The 26838-nt window shown below is 41.0% G+C and overlaps 1 protein-coding gene across 5 annotated transcripts in view; it reads right to left on the reverse strand.

The window, feature by feature from the left end:
* The window catches only part of nav1b (neuron navigator 1b), a 121968-nt gene that overhangs the window by 28763 nt on the left and 66367 nt on the right, over nucleotides 1-26838 (reverse strand). For all 5 annotated transcript variants that reach the window (XM_051947989.1, XM_051947988.1, XM_051947986.1 and 2 more), the window contains 7 exons: nucleotides 26335-26694; nucleotides 5300-5450; nucleotides 4256-4556; nucleotides 2129-2888; nucleotides 1129-1545; nucleotides 335-376; nucleotides 92-252 (listed from right to left, as the gene is read on the reverse strand). In XM_051947989.1, the coding sequence (XP_051803949.1) occupies nucleotides 92-252; nucleotides 335-376; nucleotides 1129-1545; nucleotides 2129-2888; nucleotides 4256-4556; nucleotides 5300-5450; nucleotides 26335-26694 (2192 nt within the window). The remainder of the gene's footprint in view (nucleotides 1-91; nucleotides 253-334; nucleotides 377-1128; nucleotides 1546-2128; nucleotides 2889-4255; nucleotides 4557-5299; nucleotides 5451-26334; nucleotides 26695-26838) is intronic.

Here is a 26838-nt window from a genome sequence, read left to right on the forward strand (position 1 = left end):
CACTCAACGATAAGACGGATGACTTATCAAAGAGCGTAAGACTTGGGAGAGTTTTTAGAACTTGGCAGCGAAACGGAAGGAGCAGACTCACCCATGTTGGTGAGAGGAGTCTTGTTGGAGGAGGCGTGGAGGGGGCGAGTTGGAGAAGGCAGCTGAGGGGGGCTATCGCTCTCTGTCATGCTGACTATGGTGTGGGAGTGGCGCCTTCCTGGTTTGCTGCCATCACTCTCTGACAGACTTGAGCCATAGCGTCTGGAAAAAACAGGGGTCATTTTAACTTCAAACAGTGTAAAATATCAAATAGATTTTTGGAAAATAATAGTTTTTGACGCACTCTAAGCCTTTCTTCGGCAAAGTGTTCCGGTCTGTTTGCATGCTGTAAAGAGAGTGAAAACACAAATAGTAGAGAATAAAATTACATTGTAAATAATTCCTATAAACATAACATTCTGCAGAGACGTACATAACACCTGCATGAAACATGTTGTGGGCTTATCCTACAATGCTTTTTGTACATAGAGTCCATATCATACACTGGCCATGTACATGACACGTACATTCCTTTGGCAGGAAACAATCTGGACCATCTTTCCACCTTGATAATCAGAAATTCCACCCTTCATCTTCAAAATGAGAGACTTTCAGTTTGAGGAAAAGACACATAAAATATGTGTGGATCGCATGTTGTGTGCCAAGAACCTTCTAGCCAAATGTTCAGACTGAAACACTGATTCAAATGGAGATTGTGTTTTACAACCTCTCTGCTGCTCGGATAAATAAAGCTACTTCTACCAGTATTGGTTACTAAATTACATAATATCCATTTCTTGCTTTGTTAACTGATTTGTTTGGTTTTCCAACAAATTAAGAACCACTAAATGATGACAAAAAGAGAAGGTTTGTTTCCCCTTGCACAAGGTCTTTGTGTTACTTTCACATCAGAGAACTTTTTCAAATAGTAGAATAATGAACTGTAATTTAGTGTCACTGTGCTTGTTTGTGACCTTATATGACAAGTTCATGACAGTAACTCCCAAAACATCTACATATATCAATGACAAAGACAATAATGGACTCACATTTTGTTAAATTGTGACACAGTGGACATTAGTTACTTGTGACACTTGCCTTTCGGTGAGGTTGAGGGACGTCCTGCTTCCAGCCCCCCAGGTTCCTGTTCCTCTTTCTTCCTTGGCATGCGTGTCTATTCTGACAAACCTTGCACTGGAGGGTACACTCATCTGGAGAGGCAGCGACTCCATACTGCGGTGCATGCCAGACAGTTTTGGGTAGAGCATCGGCGATCCAGTCAAACCCAGGCTTTCGCTGGTATAGGAGCTGGGACAATCGATGTTGAGGACAGGCGCTGGGCTGGGGGTGAGGCGCGTAGCTGTGTGAGACCCAGCCAAGTCTTGAAGTTTGGAGTAAGGGGGTACTTTGGGTGGAAGGTCCTGGATGGTCACACAGGAGTCAAGACTATTAGAATTGACCCTGTCCAGGTGAGCTAAGGAGGGGGGACCACCGAGAGACTTGGTGTTCAGCATCCTTGGAACCAGGCAGAAAAAACAAGATGTCAAATAACAGAAACCAGTATGAGATCCTGAGAAATTTTGGTCATTTTTCTATCACCCAAACTGCAAAAAAACACATTTTACATTTTATTTACTTGTATAACTATACGACTAGGGAGAAAGGTGTTGAAAGGGTTGTATGAATGGTATTCAAAACTCTTCAATAGTGTCCCTATTATTAATCATTCTTTTTTTTTCTAATAGAAAGTAGTTCCAGGAAAAACTAGTCACAGTAAGCTCTGTTGATTAGTATTACAGTAAATGGGACACTGTTTCCTGGAAAGACATATTACTATTTTGTAATTTTTTAATTCTGTAGGCGCCACAACTGAAATTACATTAACTTCTACCATGCCACGATGGTGTCATGCATAGCAGCAAAATCACAATCAGATACAACCAAAGTTGTATTTATTGTTGGTATCACTACAGAAAAAAGATCTGATGAAAAACTAATAGTTTTAGATACCACTAGAGACTGTAGAGATGCTTTTGTTTGCATTTTTTGGAGGGGATTTGGGTGAAATAGCATTTTAGAGCACATTTAAATGAGAGACCTTGGTGTGGTGGGTGATGACAGTTCAGGGTACTTGCTGCTGCTGGTCCGTCTCAGGCCGTGTAGCTTCACAACAGACTCTCCTGTAGACTCAGACTGGGTGTCCTCTCCTTTCAGAGAAGCACAGTCCATGTCAGCTCCCACAGCCTTGGCCTTGGCTCTTTCTTTTTCCTTCTCTCTGTCTGTCTGATTCACTGGGCCTAAGCTTGTTCGATTAGTCATTTTACTGCTGCAGCTACTAGGTTCTTTAACCCTGGGCCCTGTGGAGGCCATGGGTACAGGTTTCAAAGACAACAGACTGGAATCAATAGTACCGCTGACAGGACGAGTTGCAGGGCGACCAATCACGCTGAGTGTGCTTGATTTGGCTGGTCGAGGCAAGCTGCGGTACTGAATGCTGTTTCTGCTATTTGGTCCCATGAAGCCCTGCTCACTGCTGGCATCAAAACTGTTCTTTCTACCCGACGGTGTTCCTCCTCCCACTGGCTTCACAGGGATACCAGATGACTTGGGGGTTTTTCCCACCGTAGCAGAGCCACTGGAGATAGTGGTGCCACCTGCTGTCAGTACGGTTGCGGTACCAGTTGCTGTTGGTGGTTTCTTGTAGCCAAAGGATGCTCCAGCAGTGGGTTTAACTAGACCTGACGGAGGCTTGCGGTGGTCTCCATGGTGATCCCTGCCAGCATCTGAACGAGACCGCTGTAGACCAGCAGTTTTAATGGAAATCTTGGATTTGTCAAGTGGCTTCTCACTTTTATGCGCTACATAAAGAAGAAGAACAGAAAATAGGACAACATAATGAAAAAACTCAATATGTAGTCATTAATAATTTTCATACCTTAAATACCATTAAATACTTATGTTTGGGTCCCTCCATTTGCTCTGTTTGTCTTTACGCACAGCAAGCCTCACTTTTTATTAATACATTTATGTCCTGAAAAGAATAAACTACTCCAAAAGAAATGAAGGTTGATAAACATGTTTATGTGCCATACCCTGTAAATGTAGCTTTCCACTGAAAAATCTAAACCAGTGTAACCTGTGGACAGTGACACACAATTTCTCTTTGAACCAGACATCTTCACAGAAAAGCAAAAATACATATCCTTCCAGCGATTGCAGATGAGATGAAACTTAAACACTGCACATCTGTAATGAATGAAAGAGCTTTCATGAGCCTTGATTTCAAGTGTGACTCACTGACAGGCCCTCCCTAAAAAGGGTCAAAATTAAACTTTTTAACAATATTGTAAGGCATATCTAATTACATCAATCAGATATGCCTTAACAATATTGTAAGGCATATCTGATTGATGTAATTAATCAGAATCTCATCTGTGGGAATCAATAAAACTCAGAACCGAGTTGGCAAATATGTCGGGGATATATTAAAAGATAAGGATGAACCGCAAATACTTTATTTTTTACTTGGGAATAAGACTAAAGGCAAAATTACTGTTACACTATAATCATAAAAGCAGATACAACACATCTGACCTCTCAAATTTGTTGTCAAATGTAGTACAAGCTTAGGAAAGCATTACCTAAAAGATGTTTTTTTTCCTTGAAAGTGCAGCTAAAGTACAAACAATTGGATATAACTTCAATGACTCATATTTACGGCTGAGATTAAACTGAGGAAATTAAAATGAAAGAGCATCAAATGTTGTTACTGGAAGTCAAAATAAGCTATTATTTAATCATGGTGTGTTTTGTTGGGGATTAAAAGACGTATAAATATATTTAGCTGCTGCAGATGGCAGACTCATGGTGTCTCTGCAGACATTTACAGTATAGTAACAAGCTTTTCTTTAAGATAATAGAAGAAACATTGGTCTGGGCTTTAAGCTGGGGGGGGTTTCAATGAACCAGATTTATTGTGCATTTTAAATTATATACCGTGCTATAGGCATTATAGCCTGACTTACACTATGGAGTACACCTCTGTTTATAGAAGAGCCAAAGCAGATATCCGCTTGCTGTCAAGATGAATGCAGACTGGTTTATGTTTGGATTCAGAAAACAGTGCAATTATAGAAGACTGATTTCACAGAACAGCAATACACCAAATCCCTATAGGAGGCGAACAGCAGAGATTTAGTAAGACATATATGCCACTAGGTCTCACCTGCGACTTTGAGCATGCTCTGGGAGGTATGGGTGATGGGGGAGGTCACACCCACAGGAGGACTTCTGCCCTTTTTAAGACTTCCTGGTTGACCCAGACTTTGAGGTTTTTTTAGTTCCCCTTTAACCCCAAAATCTTCACTGAAGCAAGGAGGCTTCTTTCTCCATTTGCTCAGGGCTTCTGTTTTGAGACTGCCTGTGTCGAAGCTGCAGCTATCAAGCTTATGGCTGGCTTTGCCATCCTCGCTGTACCAAGAAAGTCCACTTTCCACCAGGGAGCGCTTCTCTGCGTCAGTGCGGAGCTGCAGACAGAGGAAAGGAAGTGGCCCAGTGTGGGTAACCATCAGACATAGACTGTGTCATCTATTGAAGTGACTGTTAACTGTAATCTTTGTTCCATCTAAGCTGCATTCCAGTGGGAAGCAGAGAGAAGCAAACTGATACACTTCAAGCGGATTAAAGAAAATCACAGAGGAAGACAAAGGGAGGAGAACAAAAACTTTAAAAAAATGTTTATGGATTTAACACTTTCGGCGATAACACATTACACAACAATAAAGAAAATTCAATAAGAGTTGAGATTCAGCCTTTAATTCTCTAATGTACCACTGTGTCGTGGGCAAAAAATGACAGCTACACTATAATAGAAAAACTATCGTGGCGCTTTGAGGAGGTAGCACTGAGGACAAAACTGGACAAGCTGTTGCTTGGCACCATATTAATGTGATATAGAGCGACAGATGTCTCATTGAGTAGCACTAACTTCTTCCAAGTCAGCACGCTTTAAGTATGCAAAGAGCACAAAAATTTTTACCTGTGGAAAGGGTGGACACTACAACCGTGTATCCAAAGAGAAAATGAAGAACATTTTATCTAATTTAACACTCTCCTACAGACATACAATATTTTAAGACATATGTAAGTGTTTATTTGGATCTCATTTGGCTTTATATGAGAAACATTCTTGCACCAAACACATTTTAAAATTGCATCTACTCCCTCTCCCTCATGTTGTACTACAGACTGGTACAGTATGTCAGCTCACCATGGCAGAAGAGTTACGTCTTGATCCCAAGGGCGTGCTCGGGAGGGAGTTAAGAGAGGAGCTGACGTTGAACTCCTCTGAACTGAAGTTCTCAGAACCATCGCCATCACCATCGCTGAGCCCGCTGCTAATGGAGCTGCTCTCATCCCACCTGAAACATAACAGGATGATCATTCAGCAAAAATTAAATAGCAACTGTATGAGTTTACGGTAAGAAAAGCTGCAGCACTCTGAGGGGAAAATAGGCTCACAGTGACATTGACAAATCCATCTGTCTGTAGTCAGCTGTCTGTGGAGGTGGCCACATGGTCAAACAAGCAGGTAATTCCAACTTGGCTACAGCTGCTTTGATCCAAATACATCAGCGCTCAAGGCCACATGGTGAACAAATCCTCAGGAGTGGTTCCAATTTTTTTTCTTAATTTTATGCTGGTTGCAAATCAAACAGTTCAGATTTTATGCACCTAAAAAAAAAGATTTACAGCTACAGCTACTTACATTGGGGGTGGAAATGTCTAAAACTTTCTTCCCGCTATAAAACAAACCATTCGTAAACTTTACAAACGTGAATAAACCTTTTAGCAAACTACTGCAACTTATGTGGGAAACTCCCGCCTTGCAGTCAAAATAAATGGTCAGTCTGAACAGTTAATTTTAAGTTCTGAATGTATCAGCTGTGCCTTGATTTAAAAAATCACCATGACAGCAAAGCGGGACACACTGCAATCCTAGACTGTAACTTCAAGGGAAACTTTACAGGAGATGCTGATAAATCATGCTAAATAAAAAGTATGTCAACTGACAGCTCATGATTTAGAAGGAGGTCTGTTATGCTCTAAAGAAGCAGGATGAGGGAAATCAGAGGGGCAGGATACTAAGCCCTCCGTGACCCTCCCCTCTGCCCCTTAATGAAGCTGCCCCAAAACAGACGGTGCCAGATTGGCCCCTCTAGGGAGGACGGCAGTGATGGGCAGCCTCAGCCCAGCTCAGAGAAACTGCTTACTGGGCATCACATCTCTGGGTACATCAATGTTCGAATACATTTAAAATTGAGTGGAGTTAAACAAGTGTGGCCTCTCAGTCAACCAAAGCATCACGGGAGAATAAAACATTTCAGTTCCAGGGGGAGTTTCAAATTGAAGAGTGAAACATTTTTATGCGTTTCAGAAGACCAATAATGCTTTGCTGAATTTAAAAATGATACCTCTGGAGAGCTAAATACAAGTCCAGCTCAGATTTTGTATAATTATGTTCCCCATCATTACTACTGGCAACCACAAGTGGTAATCAAATTTGTGTTGGCACACAAGAATGTGGCACAGTGGAAAAGGTAAATTAATATGACCCTTTAAAGCTGAGTAACTGTCTGAGCTGAATCAGTTCTTTCTTCTTTCTTTCTTTCTTTCTTTCTTTCTTGGTTTTCCCTACTGAGCTGAAAATGCTTTTTGTGGGTCTGCAGTCTGCAATTAGCAGAGGCATGGAACATGGAATTGCACAGAAAAATACAGGGAAACAAAAACGGCCTCTGAATATTCAGAATTGGATTTAATCACATGGCTGGAGTTGAGTTGTTGTCGCAGTTGTAAAACAGAGAAGACATTGGTTTTGAGCATTCTGATGCAGTGTTTTAGCAAAGTGATTTTGCGGTTGCAGACACACAACCCCAGAGGCAAAGTTTGACAACAAGAGGGTGAACCCTTGGATAAATACTGCATTGGAGCATACAAGAAAATGTTTCAAAACACTACCAACAGCAAGAATAGTTTTAAGATTTACATTAAGAGCAGATGTTCGTGGTATGTTTGAACAATACCTCCTCTGTCAGGGGCGACAGACAGCCCATGAATAACCCCACAGGGATGTCAGCCTAAGAAGAGGCAGGAGGGCCTGTGGGCTGTTGATTTTACAAGCCAAGCTGTCGGCTCTTGGAGGTGAAATCCAGACAGGGAGAGGGTGAGAGTACAATAGACCGGCATGATGCATACTTCATACCTAGGGTGGCAATTAACTTATGGTTTTCTGTGGCATTGCTCCAACATCTTTCTGATTTATGCGTCAGTGACTTGCACTTCTGTAAAAATGTTTTGATTTGAAAAGATTGAGGGGCGGTTGGTGTGATTGAGCTGGGTGTGGACATCACAATCGTTGTCCAGACTCAGAAGTGGATCTGGCAGCATCAGTGAAAAACGTGCACAAGTTCTGGTTGCCACTATGGCAAGACTTGCAGAACTGAAAGGTGTAGAGAAGTCAGAGAGAAAAACAAAAGCAACCAGGCATTACATTTAGACACGATTTTTACATTACTCAGATGTACTCCATCACAAAATGTGTTTATCTACACTATAGTGCAGCTATAAAACAGCATTTAACAGCACATAGAAAGAAGAAGGCATCTCCTAGTTCAATTCTGATATTTTCTGCAGAAGGTACAGTTCACATATGGCCCCTGGGAGTGCATGACTATGGCTGAATGAGTGGTTAAGACATCCCTCATTATACAGATAGCTGTGGTAACAGCATGACAGTGTCCTCCAAGAATAAAATGTGTTTCCACAGATGTTAAAATTTCTTCTGCCAAATCAGTGTCAACGCACGAAGCTCTTGTTCTTTTCTTTGTGCTTGCATTCAACTTCATTGCACAATAATTCACATGTCAAATGTTTCAAACCCAAAGTTTAAAGGAGTAATGTAATTTTATTCCGGCAGACCTTCATTATTCAGGTATAAATGCAGTCGCAGCAGCCAAAATCATCCTCTAATGTTATAATGTAGCAGAAAAATGTCAGAATCGGTTAAGATATCCAGTCCCCATTAAGAGAAACAATCATTACATTAGGAGGTAGGCTACATAAAGAAAGCTGTGTAGCATCGAAACAAACTTGTAAAATTGAGCTGACTAGTGTGTCTAAGGGTATACTGGGGTGGAGTATCTTAACTTAAAGTACCTTGGCGTAAAAAGTAAAGTCCGTCTGGCTCCTGTCGCCGGCTGCAGCGGAGGCACTTTCCCGATCAAAAATCGACCGCTCATTTGTGACTTTTTCCGACTTCACAGTGAGCACAGTTTATTTTAATTATCCGAGATTCAAATACATGCCCTCCGCAAGCGAAGACCCCTGTCCTCCCATTCAGCGAGCGAAAAAATAAAAAGAAGCAAGCTCCCTCTCAGCTCTCCGGCTACACCCCCTCCAAAAAACAGGAGGAAAAAAAGGAGGACGAGTCAGGAGAGAGACCCCGATATTCCTCCGAGCCCGGTGGTAACCATGGCAACCCTCATTACTCCGCTGGAGATGTAATGCGTTATAGTACCGATGTAATCTGATGACTCAGGTTTATGCTTTTTATCAGGAGACTTCTAATGTTTGTTTCTAATGTTTCCAATGATTATAAAAACCATATAAACTACTGTTCAAAAGTTTGGGGTCACTTAGAAATGTCCTTATTTTTGAAAGAAAAACTTTTTTTTCAATGAAAATAACATGAAATTAATAAGAAATACAGTCTAGACATTGCTAATGTGGCAAATGAGTATTATAGCTGGAAATGGCTGATATTTAATGGAATATCTACACTGGGGTACACAGGCCCATTTCCAACAACCGTCACTCCTGTGTTCTAATGGTACATTGTGTTAGCTAATGGTGTTGAAAGAGTGATTGATGATTAGAAAACCCTTGTGCAGTTATGTTAGCACATGAATAAAAGTGTAAGTTTTCATGGAAAACATGAAATTGTCTGGGTGACCTCAAACTTGTGAAGGGTAGTGTAAATAAGCTTAACTGTGGTTTTGAAATCAAACATCACAGTCTGAATTATCAAATTTAGCCTAGTGTTAGCCAAAAACACACACTATAAATTATTACAGCTATGGCGAATCAATTGCCTTAAAGTCAAGTTTGTCCAACCAAAACTGTGGTGTTTAAACAAATACGTTTATTTAAGCTTCCATAGACGCTTTTGGAAATCAAATATCACACTCTGAAAAAATATATGCTAGCATCACATCTAGCAATAGAGAATTGTCTTAAAGTCAAGCTTGCCCAACCATAAATAGGGTATTTAAAAGATCCCAACAAAAATAAAAACAGGCTTTGTTGTGTTATTAAAACACTCCGTGCGTCCAACTGTGGCTTTTAACGTTACTTTATTGAACTGTGTCAACCACACTGCTAGTCTGTGTCCTTCACGCCAATTACTCCCCAACGTCGTCATCCTTGTGCGACTTAGTAGTTATTTTCTAAGTAACTCAATTACACCACAGGTTTAATTACTTTTATGGAATTTTCTTAAATTAGACATCTCAGAAATCAGAATTGGATTAGCATTAGCCAAAAATGTAAGCTAACAGGTAGTGTCCTAACTACTATCAAGGAAAAGTTAAATTATAAAGTCAAGCATGTCCAACAAAAACTGGGATGTTAGCGGGCTTGTAAGACAAGACAAGACAAGGTAAAACATTGTTTTATTGTTACAGTAGTTCACTGTTTTTAAACATATACTTTCTGACACCCTTGCTACCAGATTTACAAAGATTTTTTTGACTGTGACTATAACAACAAAAAATGGCAACTGTTCTACTCCAATATTAATAGTTGATGTATTTATGTTTTTATCTTCAACAAACTCAATTTCTCATAAGCTCCAAATATAGTTCAGGCAGGTCAGAGTTTTTAGACAGCAGCAGTCACAAATAGAAAGCCGAAGAATGATTTCAATCCCTTGTAGCAATGCTGTAGTGGATGCCAGTTTGCCTGGATGTGGAAAGAGACCCAGAGGAAAAGAAAATTCAAAAAGAGATCTCAAAAATGTCTCATTTACTTCTCCTAGACAACTTTGAGATCTGTGTGACACCAAACTGAGACTAAGGCTTATTTCTCCTGTGTCTCATTTTTTTCTCCTGAGCAATAAGATGCACTAAATCTCAGTTTAGTCTCCTTTAAAGTTTCAGAAGAGATCTCAACAAGCTCTCATATAATTCTCAGAGTTTCTCAACTTTTGTGTCTCTTTGTGATCTCAGGCAGAGAAATCAGAGAGCTCTCTCTAAGAACTCAATCTATTCTCATCCCAGCTTCAGTTCATGCATCTCATACTAAGCTCAGAGAGAACAAATGAAGAGATCTCCACAAGCGCTCATTGAATTCTCAGACTCAGATCAACGTTTTGGTTGTTTTTAATCATCTATCATGTTGACTTTATTGTAATCCACATGATATTTTTTTAAATTAATTAATAAAGATTCAGATTACTTTATTCATCCCAAAAGGGAAATTCATTTGTCTGTCAGCTCATCTACTATTTGCTATAGAATTATAAAGCCTGATCGCTGTGGGTACAAAGATCTTCTATATCTCTCCGTCCTGCAGTCCAGAGAGAGGCCCATCATGATATTATGAGTGGATGATCCGTGTTGTTTAGAATGATAAATCCAGTCAAGTGGGAAGAGAGGGTGACATGATTGAAGTCTCCATATATTATTACAAGTGCCTCAAGATGTTTAGGCTGTATCCTGGCAACTTCTTATTTGTTGCAGCATTTGTAAGGTGTGCAGATTAATATATGCATAGGGTGGCATAGCTCAGTGGGTAGAGTGGCTGTCTCACACCCAGAAGGCTGGGGTTTGATTCTGAGTCTGTTGTGCTCATATGGAGGTGTGAGTGAGTAAGTCTCACATATTGCTCCACTATTGTTCATTTTCTTTTCCAGAGGAGAAATAAAGGAGCCATTAAACACACTGGATTGAGATTAGCAAGGTATCTCCCACAAGTCTCAAGTATGACTCCCTCTAATTATCCTGTCTCACCTATTTCTCCTAGTGAATTTTAGGAGAAACGTATGAGAAACCTTTAGACAAAATAGAAACTAAAATGAGGCTGACATGAGAATCTCAAATTTGTCTCCTGAGCTGTAGAAGAGCAAGCTTTGAGCAGTAAAATTTTCCTCTGGGGAAGGATACCTCAAGAACATGCTTTATTCTTTTCAAAAAGCACTAGTAATACAAGTTGTACATTAATGTACTCTACAGACACTGGATACCACAGCAGAATTGTACAGTTTATGTACCACATTCATCTAAAGAGTAAAAATCTATCTCATTACGCAATTGTAGGGCTTCTTTTGGCAGACTTTTTTATATACAGCACCATAAGAGAAGGCTGAGTATTACCTTTCCTAATACATTACAAAAGCGAAGCCTTAGTGTGCTCATTTGATTTCAGAACCTTCTGTTGATGATCTATCTTTCAAATCCCAATTTTATCAAATCATGATTTTAAATTGCTGCTGTATCCATCCCCATTTTAAATGTATGACAAGAGCATTGTACTATATGCCAGGCTAGTGTATTGTACTTCTAACTAAAGTGTACCATTATAATTTATCAGCTTGCCTCTATCTTTACATACAATACTATGTATCACTGGCCTACTACAATGAGCTGGGGGGGGGTTGTGTGAGGGTAGTGTTGCAATGCAACAAGTTCCACATGTACAAAATCTAAATGCCTGCTACTGTGTGATTGCAGCCCGGTCTCACGGGGATTCGTGAAACTGTCACGTCAGTTTTTGTTTCGGTTTCGTGCGCACCAACACGATGTCGTCATGTTTTTCGTGCCGCTCACCACAAGCGAAACCCGCTGTGGTAATCACATCTGAAAGTGGTTTATACCGGCGGATTCATGACGATCTAAGCTGTCCATCGGCGTTTGCGACCGCCGTTGCGGCCGCCGCTTCGGCCGCCGGACATTCTTTAAATTCCTATGCAAATTCGGCGGATTCGTGACGATTTAAGCTGCCCATCGGCGTTTGCGGCCACCGCCGCGGCCGCCATTGCGGCCGCCAGACATTCAGCCGCGGCCACGGCCGCGGCCGCAAACGCCGATGGACAGCTTAAATCGTCACGAATCCGCCGAATTTGCATAGGAATTTAAAGAATGTCTGGCGGCCGCAGCGGCGGCCGCAAACGCCGGTGGACAACTTAGATCGTCATGAATCCGCCGGTATAAACCACTTTCAGATGTGATTACCACAGCGGGTTTCGCTCGCGGTGAGCGGCACGAAAAACATGACGACATCGTGTTGGTGCGCACGAAACCGAAACAAAAACTGACGTGACAGTTTCACGAATCCCCGTGAGACCGTGTTGGTGATTGTGGTGCTCATCTTTTGTAAGTAAGTAAAGCAGTATTACAATGGAAACTTTCCCCTTCTCGCTCTTAAAGTTAGGCAGATATTGAAGTCTTTTGACCCATAAGAACCCAGACCCGTTTTTCCTGAAAGGACTTAATGAGTTAAGGTCAGACATAAGCTTTACAAGGAAGAGACTGGGGCACTCAAAGTGCTTGTTACACTGGTGTCACCGTGGGTTCTTATGGGTTAAAGCCACCTTACTATTTGTTTTACAGTCTCTTTTCTCCCTCGTGCTCAAAAATTGCAAAATTGGTGCTTATTGTTTGTATGAAACACTTGACTCATATCCACTGAATCCACTGTAAATAAGGTCTGGTCCATCTCAAAACTGAATTAATATTGTGAGAAAAATCTTTAGGGATTTACGTTGTTCTTCAGGATTTATCAAGAGCATCTTAGGAATAAGCAAGTTTTTAAATAGAATTTAAAAGTCCCTTTCTATAAGAATTTCTTTTACATCAAATGGAAGACTATCATGATAAATTTCTCTTAAAAACAAGGGGTTCTATCTTCCTGCATTACCTTCTGGGGCCTAGCTGGAAAAACTCTGTCTAAGGTAAGGCCTAAATCACCACGAGTGCAACCACAAACCCACAGATGACATGAGGATCTCCAGTGAGGCATGAGTAGCCTTGGAAAGCCTATTTCCCCCTTTCATTAGGAGTGGAACCATCTCACAGTGATGATCTCACCAGATCTCATCTCTGTAAACTATGTCAGGAGGTCAAAGCTGTGTGGGATATCAAGGTCCCACACCCTGTCCACATCGTCAGTCAAAATTGCTTCAGCCTGTGTGTCGCTAAAATTATAGATTCAAAATGTACCAACAAAGGGCTGAACATGACCAAACAACATGGGTCTGTGTTCATTTCATCAGAGGTCACTTTGAATCCAGAAGTAAACAAGGACTCAGGAACTGTGGGAAATATACAAATGCACTTTTAGATTTTCAGTAGTTTTTACATATATAAAAAACTTATTGACCCTGGTGATGTACCACAGTTTCAAAAATTTCTGTTTTTCCACATCAGGCTGCTTTATATGATATAAATAGAGTCAGTTTACATGGAATTTCAGATGACTGTGGTTTAACTTTTTGTTAACATTGAACAACTATTTTGCTGCCAGTGTGTGCAGCAGACATACAGGAACTCTGCAAAATGCCCAGAACAGAATGAGATGCTTGTTTGATAAAAGCTTGTTGTGTCTGCCTCTATGTTCTCATATCTGCATCTTCATCATCTAAAAATGAGCTGCTCTTCTCTGCCTGTTGCTCTTCTTGTTTTGCTCACAAACCATTCTGTGTAAACATCTGTTGGTTACTTCAAAAGTTTAGTGTCTAACATCAAAATATGGATGCTTATTCCTTTGCTTGGAACAGTGAGCGATCCAAATTGTTTACAGTACAGAAAAAGAACTGTTTCTCTCACGTCTCCTGTTTATCTCAGGCAGGCCACAGTGCTACTAAACAAGCTGTCATGCAGAAAGCCTTGAAGTCAGGTTTGTGCTGTATAGCAACAGCTGCTCGGACCTGATAACCAAATGGCTTGTGTCAGACACATCCTCTGTATATTTGCTTAGATGGAAGGCTGTTGAGTAATGATGTCACCTTGGGGTTTGGGGTATTTATAGATGGTTAAATTAGAGATCCAACCCACCTGTGAGAAGTCACTACTCTTTGTTTATCCTGAAGGATGAAATAATTTTCATCTGACCTGTACTGTTGTGGTATTTGATCTGTGCCTATTGCTGTCTTTGTCTGGTGCAGTAAACTGTGTAGCATCATGAAACACTGAAACACTGAAAAGAAATGTAAACAATATTGGATGGAAATCTCACATTTTCTTTGTGCCTCTTTTCAACAGCTTGAAATAATCAGTGCAAATTTGCAGCCAATTTTGTGGTAAATTAAATCACAGCTGAACATCAAGTGGATGTCACAGCAATTGTATTTTTCTCGAATTAGAATGGATTTATTGTCATCATGCATGGCATGATGAAAATATAAATAGCTTCCGCTAGACGGTGCATATCTACTCTGAGCAACAAAACAGGGATGGTTTTCTATGTCTTTAGGGATCTGCTCTCATTCCACTAAAAGAGCATTAGTGAAGTCAGATACTGATCCAAAGCTGGATAAGGATGCAGCCAGAAATCTGTACATGTCAATCAGGTTTTTGCAAAGTGTATAGGAAATTCTTGTTATGTTGGAAAACTGTTCCCAAATAGTTGCAGGAAAAATGTCTAAATTAAGGATTTAAACGTTGTATACTCTTCACAGCTGAAAGTAAGTGTTGGATAGTAGTATTTTGTATTATGAGTCTTAACATACACTACCATTCAAAAGTTTGAAGTCACTTAGAAATGCCCTTATTTTTGAATGAAAAGCAGTTGTTTAAATGAAGATAACATTAAATTAATCAGAAATGCAGTTTAGACATTTTTAATGTGGTAAATGACTATTTTAGCCGGAAATCATTGATTTTTAATGGAAAATCTACACAGAGGTACAGAGGAACATTTCCAACAACCATCAATCCTGTGTTTTAATGGTACAATTGTGTCAGCTAACTGATAATTAGAAAACCCTTGTGCACTTCTGTTAGCACATGAATAAAAGTGTAAATTTTCATGGAAAAATGAAATTGCTTGGGTGACCCCAAAGTTTTGAACAGTAGCATACATTCTGTACTGTATCCAAATTCAAACAAACTTAATGGGTATAGTGCACGAAACTGACTAGACAGTCTCCTGTCATTTAGCCTGTTTCCATGTGGTGCAATGACTTTGTATATCCAGCAGGAGGCACAATGATTTCAAGCTGTGCCGGCTGTAGCTACAGTTTAGTGTACATGTTCTCTAACTGTGACTTTAAATGAGGCACCACTTGACATTTAGAAAAAAACAGGCCTAGACTTTGGAATCCATTGATGCAGAGGAAGAGTAGACATTCTCTATTGTGCTCACTCAGTTCAGAAACACAATGTGAGAAATAATTTTAGAAAGACCGCATCAGAGCACAGCACTGTGTTCAGTGATTAGTGTCTTTTTAAATATTGTTCATTCAAAAAGACCATAGATGAAAAAGCCACACATCTCTCATCCTCTCGGCGCCTAATTTTGATTTGTATTGAGCTTGACCATAACTAGGCAAATGTGAGTGGGCAGCCCACATTGCAGAGCTGTGGTATTTCAGGGAAGTAAATGGGTCTGAGATGCATCAGTGACTGTCCGAGACTGTAGCCGCCCCATCTCTTCAGAGCCCCTGAAAATGGACTCGTCGTCTGATTATTGGACTGGAAAATTCATGTACAGTCTCTATCAACCTCAGATAAGAAAATTCCTCTGCCTTGTCACCAGAGATGTAGCCCACATACAGCTAATGCACACTCCATCTTGAGACACACAGTCTCAAGCCACGTTTACAGCCTGATAGTCTGGAAATCTGTGATGTTCTGGCATTATTATGTCTTGCAAGGTTTTCCTGCACTCTGCTTTTTATGTTCGGATTGACATAGCACTTAATTCTGAACCTGAACTTTTTGCTGTGTGAGTAATGCAGCATCTGCATCAGCAAAGTTGAAGAAGAGTCTAATCTAACATAAGGCAATATATTTGGAGCTAAACTGACAGCAATGGCTGACAATAATATTTCTGTACCAACTCCAGTAAACATATAGTGATATTGGGGAATGATGTATTGACAGGAACCATATGCTGCATGTTTTAAACATAATATTGTCAAAAACAGTAGATGTATCATGTTTTCCACCTGGGGCTGAGTTGTATACACTGTTGGAATCCAAATTGTGCACTCAGACGACCACACACAGATATGATACACACATGATTCATGCTCCCTGGGGTGCTCCGGCAATGATCTATTATACACATGGCTGAGGACGCTGGTGAAGGTGGAGGCCCATTTGGTGTTGGGGGAGTCTTTTCAAGTGAGTATTTTACTGACCTTTGCTGGAGAATGAGAGCTCCATATTGCCCGCAGATGTGCACAAGCTGCTGACTGTGGGGGCCTGTGTGCTCTGTATATCTGCTTAACAGTAACGCATAGCAAAGTGTAATGGAGACTGTGCTTTCCATTATTGCTCCTCAGTTATCCATTTAGAAACCAATGCACATTACAAATTACCTTGCTTTCAAAACATAGTGTGTGCAATTGTGTGTTTTATTCAAAATCAAGAAAATGACACCCTTTTTTTCTAAGCTGTAGCCCTAAAGGACTGAGCCCAAACAATGGCCTCACTAAACTGTAATCCCAGCAGCGCCTGCAGAGAACCAGAACAGTGAGGCCAAAGACCAATTCTTGTGCAGATGGCTCTAAGTGGGTCAGAAAATGTGTGATGCTTCAATAGTGTGGGAAGCACTCAGTGACTAAAGTCCAACCAAGGCAGGAAAGGGAAATTGAGTGCAGACTGCCCATGGCACAGATCCAGAATCAGATTACTGCAGAAAACCCTTTGTGCATTATAGAATGTGTTTGTCAATACACATAGTTTCCATGAGTGAGGCTGTAAAGTATTCCAATATTTAGAAAACTACTTTCACTTTTATAATGTACATGCCAAGCCTTAAACAGGCTTTATTACAGTTACCATGGAAATGACATTGCCAGAGGAGCAAACTGAGCCAAAGGCTTATCTACAATATAGAAAATTTAGGCAACCATAACAATGACATGCATTCTGTGTGCATGCGTGCATGCGTTCATGTGTGTTAATTGGATATTCTCACTATTAAAAGAATTAAATGTGCTTTTGTATAGAATGTAACTGAGCAAAGAAGGACAAATTTCTGGAAAACAGCTTAAAGGATTTTTTTCCACTGTCAGTGCCACCACAAAATCGTCACAATACCATAATGCAAACGGAAATATAAACAATAGCTTTAGAGGCCATCAAGTGTCAAAAAATGATTATCAAATACAATTTCATTTAGTGGTTATCATGACTCTTCACAACCATCTTTCCCTTTGTCTTTCAATCTATCTTGCACTCCTTTATTTTCTCTGTGTGGTTCTTGCTCTTTCTGTCTCTCCATCTCACACAAAACAGCAGCCGACGCACACATATTCATCACACATATATCCGTTCAGCAGCTATCACACTAACACACAAGGCAGCCCATCACTGGGTCAGTGGAAGATGGTTGCCATGGCAGCACATCCCGAGCCGTGTTGCGGCATGATCAGAGGTGTGATGCTGCTGAACCAGCCTCCTCTCTGTGCTCTGCATTGCTGTCTGCATGCTGCTTGTACAGAAAGAGAAGCCAGTGTAGTGATGATCTCCTGATGTCCAAATGCTTGTACCAAAACCCTCTGAGTGCAGGACAATAGGAATGAGATGAGCCATTTTGTTTGAATTCTTCTTATACAGCATTTATACGGACCAGTTTGCTGAGTCTTGTTGTGTGTAACAATGTGAATAGCATGTGGTGCTGTCATGAGATTTAATAAGGCCTATATCCTCTAATAAATCATCTTTTCTCATCTCATTTGTCTTTTGAAAATACCTTCTATATCATGCTAAATCCTGTAATCCGAAATTGCAATATCATGAATAAATATAATATTTTAACATTAACATGAGGGCTGCAACTAATAATGAATCAATGAGTATGATACGTCATCAGAAGCAGGTGTGAGTGCGCAATGCAACAGAAATCACCATCAGAATGGAGCACTAAACACGGACGGACACAGCCCTCAATGTCGGCTGTCAGGGCTCCTTCCTCACCCCCGTCCTTCCCACCTGACATCCCCAAATACCCCCTTTCCCATCTGCTCCTTTCTCCTTCTCCTGTTCCTCTCCCTCTCATGCTCCAGTCTCCCATCCACTCCTCTGCCCTGTCTGTCTTGCTGTCTCCCATCCGCTCCTCTGCCCTGTCTGTCTTGCTGTCTTCCATCCACTCCTCTGCCCTGTCTGTCTTGCTGTCTCCCATCTGCTCCTCTGCCCTGTCTCTCCCTATGCAGCTCGGTGCCTGAGTGGAGTCTAGCTTCCCAGCTGACTCCACTCAGGCAATCAACCACCTCTACGGCTCCCGGACAGCTGACGATCATCGACCTGATTACACACCCCAGCAATAAGAACCGGCTCATCCTTCCACTCCCTGCCAGATTGTTGAACAAAGACCCCACAGTCAGTTCGCTCTCTAGCCTCTGGTAATTTCTGTTCAGTTTGCCAGTTGCCTTACGTTGTTTTCTTTTCCTTCTGCCTCCGCCAGACCCAGCTGTCCCCAGACCTTTCATCACCGGTTTTCTTCTACCTGGACCCCCCGTTCCTGCCTGGACCCGTTCTGTTCCTGCCTGGACCCCCCGTTCCTGGCCAAAGCCCCTCGCGACACCAGCCACTCCCCGCTCCTGCACGCTGGTTTTCCCCCCACCGAGCCACTACTCACCCCCCCAACAATAAAGCACTTTCATCCCAGCCAGCCTTGGTAGTGTGGCTCTCTGCTCAGGTCCAACCCGCTCATTCGTGACATCGGCGCTGTATCGTAAACGCGAATGTCCGCTCTGTATTGTGCATATATAATATGTGCATACTGCTAATGTTGTTGGACTCCGGAGCAGGATCAAATTGTTTGAAAACGCATGTTTTTTTCATTCCCTGTATTATGTACATCGATTTCACAGAACAAGTGAACTTTTCAATAACTTCATGGTCAATCTACATCTTGCCTTGCCTTTAATATTTTATTCCTCCTGATTGGTATCAATGTGATCATTCTTAACATGGCTGTTATTTACATGGTCATATTTGGTATTGTTCTGATCCACTGTCTGTCAGTAATGCACCTAGGTAAATTATATTCACCAAATTACAATATTTTTGGAGTTATAGATACCACCAAATTAACTGCAAATGTAATTATGTGAGGGACATCTGGGCTTTAGCCCTCCCCAACAGAGGTTGGTCCAGATGCCCCCCTTTCTTAACGAGATGCCAAAATCAGTTTTAAAAGACCATGCCTGAAAGCACCACTTTGTGTCCTCACTGACCATTGAGCCCTCCTTTACCATCAGAACAATCCTTGACCATCGGGTCTTCCTATCTGAGAACAATCGTTCCGAGGCTCCACTCTGTCCACCGCGGCTCTGACACAGATCAACAAAGGCCAGCCGGACCATCCACCGAGGCAGCATCATCAGCATCCTCCTCATCATCATCATCACGGGCACGCAAGTACCTTTCAGTCACTGGAATTTGGTGCAATTTTCCAAAAATTATCTTTTCAAAGATAAAATTTATGGGCTAACAAATTAGCATACTGTCAAATTGACGGATGCTTTCAGGTGTGGTCTCTGTTTTCCTTTCCCTCAGAACACCATATTTCAAGCATAATATTTAATCCCAGTGTTTCGTTAAGATATTGTGTTCTCTTCCTTCCATTTCCTTCACTCACATTTCACCATGTTATTTGTTTTGTGTTGTAGTTGTTGTTCGTCTGAATGTGTGTTATTGTTATGTTCAGTGCCTCAATTGTTTTGTTGTTCACACTTTGGTCCCTAACTTGTACTGATTCCATCTACCTCAATTTTATACATAACCTGTCAAGCTAAATAATTCCCCTTACAATTCCTGAAGCTCTTCTTGGCCAGCGCAACAAGAAGTGTTTTATATGCTGCATTAGTATATTTGTCTGATCTAAATACTTTGCTGGTCAAATATCAGGTGGACTATGTAATAATTCTGCATAACAACCTTAGCCCCATTTGAGCAAACATTTATCCTACATTTTATCCATTGGTGGAGAAACATTATTTATAATTTTACAGTTATAACTGGTGGAGAAACTATTTAACCCTTACAAACATAAATTAAGAAATCCTACAATTGCAATCATGTGATCGTCAGCAGGCAGCTGATGTAGCATTCACTTATTGTGATAGTTACTGTGATGCCATGCCGCTAGCTCACAATGATACAAAAGTTTTTAAGAAATCCATGGATCCAGACTATAAGCTGCATCACTGCCAAACCCTAATCAGTTGGTCCTTGTGTCATTTCTGACCTTCACTGGAAATTTTATTCAAACCTGTCTATCCATTTTTGAGTAATGTTGCTAACAGAAAGACAGACAGACAGACAGACAGACAAACCAATGCCGATTGTAACACTGACATCATCTGCTTCATCAGCACTGTCCACCACCTGCTTATTGGAGAAAAAAGCCTGCATGAGTCAAAACTTTCTCTAAATAGCTCCAAAACTTGGCACCCCTCATCATTACCAACCATCCTTCATAACTACCATCACCTTTTCTGGTCTGGACAAAACATTCCCCTCTCGGAACCACAACGACATCAGGCGCCTCCTGACCCATCCACCACCACAGCCCTCCAGATGGTCGGCATCAGACGTCTCCCCACACCAGCTGCACCTGCCTCCTCCGGCTCTCTGTTCTCCACCTGCCTCCCGGTCGCCAGGGATCCGTCCGCCGCCGCCCGCCGCACTCTGGTCCCCCCCGGAACCAGCAGCGACCGCCGATCCCCGGCTCCGGAACCCCCGACCGAGACCCACTCCGCCTTCACAATCCAGCACGCACCCCGGCTCCGCTCACCCTCCTCCACTACTCATTCCCTGACAATAAAAGTGATTTCATTCCACCCAGCCTTGGTAGTGTGGCTCTCTGCTTGGGTCCAGCCCTCTAGTTTCGTGACAGGACCCTCACCTGACATTCAACAACTGCATCAAGCATTTGTGCAAGTCTTTGTTTTTCCACCTCAAAAATATTGCCAAACTTTGTCCCACCCTCACTCTTTCTGACGCAGAGAAACTCATCCATGCCTTTGTCTCCTTCAGACTGGACTACTGCAATGCACTTCTCATCAGGATCCCTACCAGGAGCCACAAAAGCCTCAATATATTCAAAACAGCACTGTTAGGACCCTGATAAGAGTGCAGAAGCAAGTCCACATCACACCCATCCTCCGTTCACTCCACTGGCTCCTGGTCTCCTTCAGAATTCAGTACAAAATCGCTCTCCTCACCCATCAGTGCATTCATGGCAATACCCTAGACTATCTGCAAGAACTCCTCTGCCACCAATCATCCACATGAATCCTCCTCACCAATAACTGTGACCTCCTCCACCTGCCCAGAACCAAGCTCTGGACCAAGGGAGACAGAGCCTTCCATTCAGCCACCCTTTGCATCAGGAACTCCCTGCCTGACCACCTCAGAGCTCCACAGGTAGTTGAATGTTTTTCAAAAAGGCCTAAAGACCTTTTTTTAACAAAGCTTTTAATTAATCATGTCACTGACATTTTTATTATTTAATTTTTAAATTACCTGTTTGTTTAGTTTTTTTACTTTTATATCTTTAATGTGGCACTTTGAGATTGTGTTGAAATGAAAAGTGCATTACAAATAAAATGTACTATTATTATCCTTTTTTTTTTAACATGTTTTAGGAAAGGGTATATTCATGATTATTAAAAAAAAGGCATCTTAAACAGTTTTTCATTCAACTTGGCCAAAGCAGATTAGCATTCTGCGTTGTGTTTCTGTGTAGAGGAGTGGCTGTTCCTCTCTGATGGAAAGACAGAGCTGATCAGGAGACTGACGTGTGTGGCAGACTATTGATGAGGAAGACACAGTAGCAGTGATTACTGTCATTGTGTACACATTTAGCCTTAGATAGCCAGTGCTGTCTGGTGTGGATTAATCAATATTCATTGCACACTGAACAATGGGCTGCTCTTCTGCTTTACTGTCTCATATAGGGGTTGGACAACAACATGCTCCTTGGCTTTTGGTTTCTGGATTGTTTGAAGCATTATACTGTGGTTATACATTATCCAAGCAAATGGAATACTGCAACAGTTTTATTAATTTGCAGAAAGTATCACTTGTCATTTGGATGTTGGTAATTATGTGAGGCTGATTTCAGACGAAAACAATGTGAGAAAAATGTAAAACTGGGGCTTTGCAAAACAGGAATAGAAATTGCACCTCTCCTTACAGTCAATTTTCTGACGGTTTCCATAGTTACGCAGGAGGAGCCTGATCTATTTTCAAGAGCTGGTAGCTAATGGTTCTCAATGAGTTGTGTGACAGGGGATGTAGCAGAAATGCAAATGCATGACTGATTTTGCAAGAGGTTACTGTAAGAAGAAAATTAGAGCATGTGCTGTATGCCTGCTTCAAAAACTGGATCAGCTTGTTATCTACTCCAAAGGTTGCTGGTATGTTTATGAGACAGCATTTTTTCTTGACATTGATCACCAGCATCCCAGTATTCCTGCAGAGGCTCAGATACTTTCCACTAAACCAATGCAAACACAGAGCAGCAAAACACACACATTAGAGGGGGTTGAAGACTGTTGTATAAGGATGCAAACTAACCAAGGTCAGGGAGAAAATAGCACACAGTATTTTCTTATCTTGGTCTATTTGGCAGTAGCATTAACTTACTATTACTCTCGTAACACCACATAGGAGTAGAGATTTTCCATTGCATGTATTCATGTACACCCTAAACCTTCTTGGCGTAAATGGTAATAATTCTATGGAGACCAGCTGTTCCCATCAGGGAGTCTCAGTCACCTTGAAAGCATGTCTGGAGATGTTTGACCTTGTGATAGTAGAGCATGAGGCATTTTTTAGAAAACAGTGACGTCAAAATGATTAGCAACTTTAGTGCTTGTGGTGTTAAAAACCACAAGTAAAAAGTCCCCACACTCATCTCTAACAAAATTTGAAACACTACAGCTGAGCTGATGCAGCAAGGGGCAATGTAAAAATACAGGGCGAATTTGAATGGATTTTTAGTGCATGGACGTTCCTGTGAGGAATGGACCCATTTGACATAATCCTCATTTCATCCTAACCTTATCATGCTCCTGCTTTCTGATCTTTTTCACTTCACTCCTGTCCAAAAAGCTAAACCTTCAACTTGGAGCTAGTTGTCCATTTGAATCATCTTAGCTCCAACTTTGAATTTCACTTAAATTGGTTTCAGTGTATGCTTTTTTTATTATTATTACTATTTTGCTCTAATTTCTATTCAGTTAAATTTCTCATCTCTTTTCTTCTCCTTAATGCACATGCAAGGCCGAGCAAGGGCCCCAGACGCTGATCTTAAATCCCACTGCATGTGCAACAGCTATAAAGCTTCTGTGCCACACTAGAGAACTGTCCTTGATTCTTTCTCTCCCTCTCTGTGGCTTTCTGTGTCAGCTGTCAATTTGCGAAAGAGAATCTGATAAAGACACACAAAGAAGGTGAGAGGAAGGAAGCAAGGATGACAGCAAAGAGTGAAAGGAAGACAGGCTGAAAAGAAAAGAGTCATTCCATGTCAATTCAACAAATGCTTGTTGCACCACTTTCTCAGATCCTCCCAAAATTTTTTTTGGGCTTTATTTGGGTAATTTTATGAACAAATGCAAGGTATTATGGTTATAAACATACAGTATAAGCAGTAATGATCTAATCTAATACCCATAGTCAGTCCAAACTTAATCCTCGCCTATGATTTTAGGGTTTTAAACTACTAAAAAAAGCAATTTATACTCCTTTTACATGGTCAGAATTTTTTCCCCTTCCAAAACTTTTACCCTTCTGGTGAGAAAAGTATAGAAATGAATGAAAATAAAAAAATACTGGACTGTGGAATTTCCCAAAATATCCTTATTATTTCATGGGCGACTTTATTTTGGGTTTTTCATGCCTCTATTTTAGGACTTATTCTTGTGAAAAGACATTGAAAGAATGAATTTTCTTCTTTACTAATGAAAGTTGCATAAGGTAAAAGTTTTAAAACATTAAAATAAAGCTTATTTATTGATTTATAGGCTGTTGAACTCAGGTGTAGACCCAAAATAGCCTAACTTTAGGCATTAAAAAGTGCATGTGGGATACATGGTACGCGGTTCAAATTTTTTTTGGAGGAACTAGTATGTGTGAAGTATGTGTGAACTTACTTTCATATTTGTTTCTTGTGCCAAAGATGAGCAACTGCTGAATCAATTTACTATACATTTTGATCCTCGTTTTTGTTTTTAGGAACCATTTACATGACCAACTAAAGATGAAAGATGAATCTGAAGCATCAGCATCGTAGTATAAGTTACAAAGGGCATATCTGAAGTTAATTATTATATAGACATTGTTTTTTCTTTCATACAGTAACTGAATAAGAAGAAATGGCATCACTCCCAGACTGCATTCTCAGGACAGCCTCGGTATCGTATTTGACTTATCAGCTGAATTTGAAGATTTGCAAGTGAAATTCATGCACCCAAAAGGTCCCAGCAAGAAGTTCACATGGCCTAGAAAGGATGACGTAGTGTGGGTGCCTACAGCCCACATCCTCTGTCCAATCACTGCTCCTTCAACACGCCGTGGTGGACAGTACCACATATCTGGTGCAGATGATGGCCTGATTTCAGAGAAATTCAAGCAGTTCAAAGGACAGAAATAGTGGTGTGATAAGTTGGGGACAAATTACATGTTTTACATGGGACCTAAGGCAATATAACTCATTTTAACTGCAATATATTAGTTAGAATTCCTAAAAAAACGCCTATAAAACATAGTGCATTTCTTGGTTAAATTGGCCATGAAGGATTCAAGAAACAATGTTGATACTTCAGATATCAATTATTCGGATGTTTATTGTTATACAGACAAAGTTTCATGTTTCTACTCCATGTCCCACATTGGTTTCTGTGCCAATATATGTATGGTGTTTTTCAGTCTGTTTCATAAATAGGCATCGTTTTGAGGTCTAAGGAGACTAGCTAGCTCTTGGATATTTTTAGGTTAGAGAGAACTTTTAAGGTACTTTGAGATTTTTATAACATATGAACCTTGTTACTTATTAAAATTTGTGAAAAAAATGCCTAAGTTCTTGAAAAATGCCATTTTCGCCAAATTTTTAAATTGCCCTGTACCACAGAGAAATGGGTATATTCATTCCAAATTTTTTTTTCCTGCTCTATTGTTAAGGTGTTTGAACCCTTCAGATCACTTGTAAGTCTATATCATCAGTCAGTTCCCAGTATTATCTTCCTAAATCAAGCCTTTCTACCTAACATATCAATTTCCGAGTGGAAAATAGGGATTTAAATATTTTATAACTTAGCAAATAGCAATCATATGATGTTAAAACTTTGCAAGTAATCTATTCTTATGTTGGGATAGTTAAAAAAAAAAGTTTGGAGATGATCAGAGGAGGTCATGCAACAAAATTTCCTCAGATTTGTTGAAATGAGATGGAATGACTCAAAACTGAAAAGAAAATGTTGAAGCATTTGAAACTATTCAGATTCACACAGTGTTTACACCATTCAGAGGTGAAGGAGTTTGTGATGAGTGACTGAGAAAACACCTGATGACTTCTGTCCACACAGTGAAAAACTAAGTGTGTTCACTCACAGTCAGCACAAAGAGCTTCAGACAATGTCATGGGCACTTTGACAATCCTTAAAGAGCAAGAAAAAAGGTCCCCCTGAAAAGACTGCTGATGAAAGCTCTTTGATAGGCCTTCCAAGAAACATCAGATACCAGCACAAAACAGAAATCCATGATTTTGGCATGGAAAGTTTCCTAAATGAAATTTTTTTGCACAAGAGCTGAACGTGAAAGTGCACAAATTCTATTAATTATGGTTAAAAATTAAAAAGCAACCTGAAACAATTACAGCAGGATACCTATCAGCCTGTTTGTTACTGTGTTTGAAATGCAATTTGATCACAACTCCTCACTGACCTTTTCAAAGTCACGAGGTGGAGGCCTAAAGGACAAACTAGTGTGCAGCCACCTAAGTAACTGATTTTCTCATGTCGTCATGGTAACAAGAGTTTCAAACCCACTGCTTATCTTCAGACGCTCTTACCCATTAACCAGGTTGTCGTCATCGTCATCTGGCAGGCTCTTTCCTAGAAGGTCACTGTCACTCAGGTATCCAGATTTGAGGTCTGTGTCGTCGACATCCAGACCCTCGATGAGCTCGATGCGAGACATGCTGCTGAGGCGGCTGGAGCAGCGAGCCGGCATCGTGTGGGCTGTGTACTGGGTACCGGTCCTACCCCCGTGATATCCTCCACCGGTGGAGGACGGGGCCTCGCCAGCTTGAAGGCGGGGGCTAGACTGGCCATGGCGCCATGAAAGAGGGGATGAGCGGTTTGACAGGCTGGATATGCTGCGAGCGTTGGTCTCATCACTGTCATAACCCACATTACTGCTGTCCAGACAGCTAGAAAGACACATGGAGGGGGAGGGTCAGTTTGTTTTACAAATATGTTGGAGGCAGTAGGTTGACAGTCTTGTCCAGAGTGATATACATTTCATAGGGGTCGGGATGAGACCAGAGCACCCAGCAAAACATTTTACTTTCCCT

Source organism: Acanthochromis polyacanthus, chromosome 5 (genome assembly GCF_021347895.1).
Source record: "Acanthochromis polyacanthus isolate Apoly-LR-REF ecotype Palm Island chromosome 5, KAUST_Apoly_ChrSc, whole genome shotgun sequence".
Taxonomy (NCBI): Eukaryota; Metazoa; Chordata; class Actinopteri; family Pomacentridae; genus Acanthochromis; species Acanthochromis polyacanthus.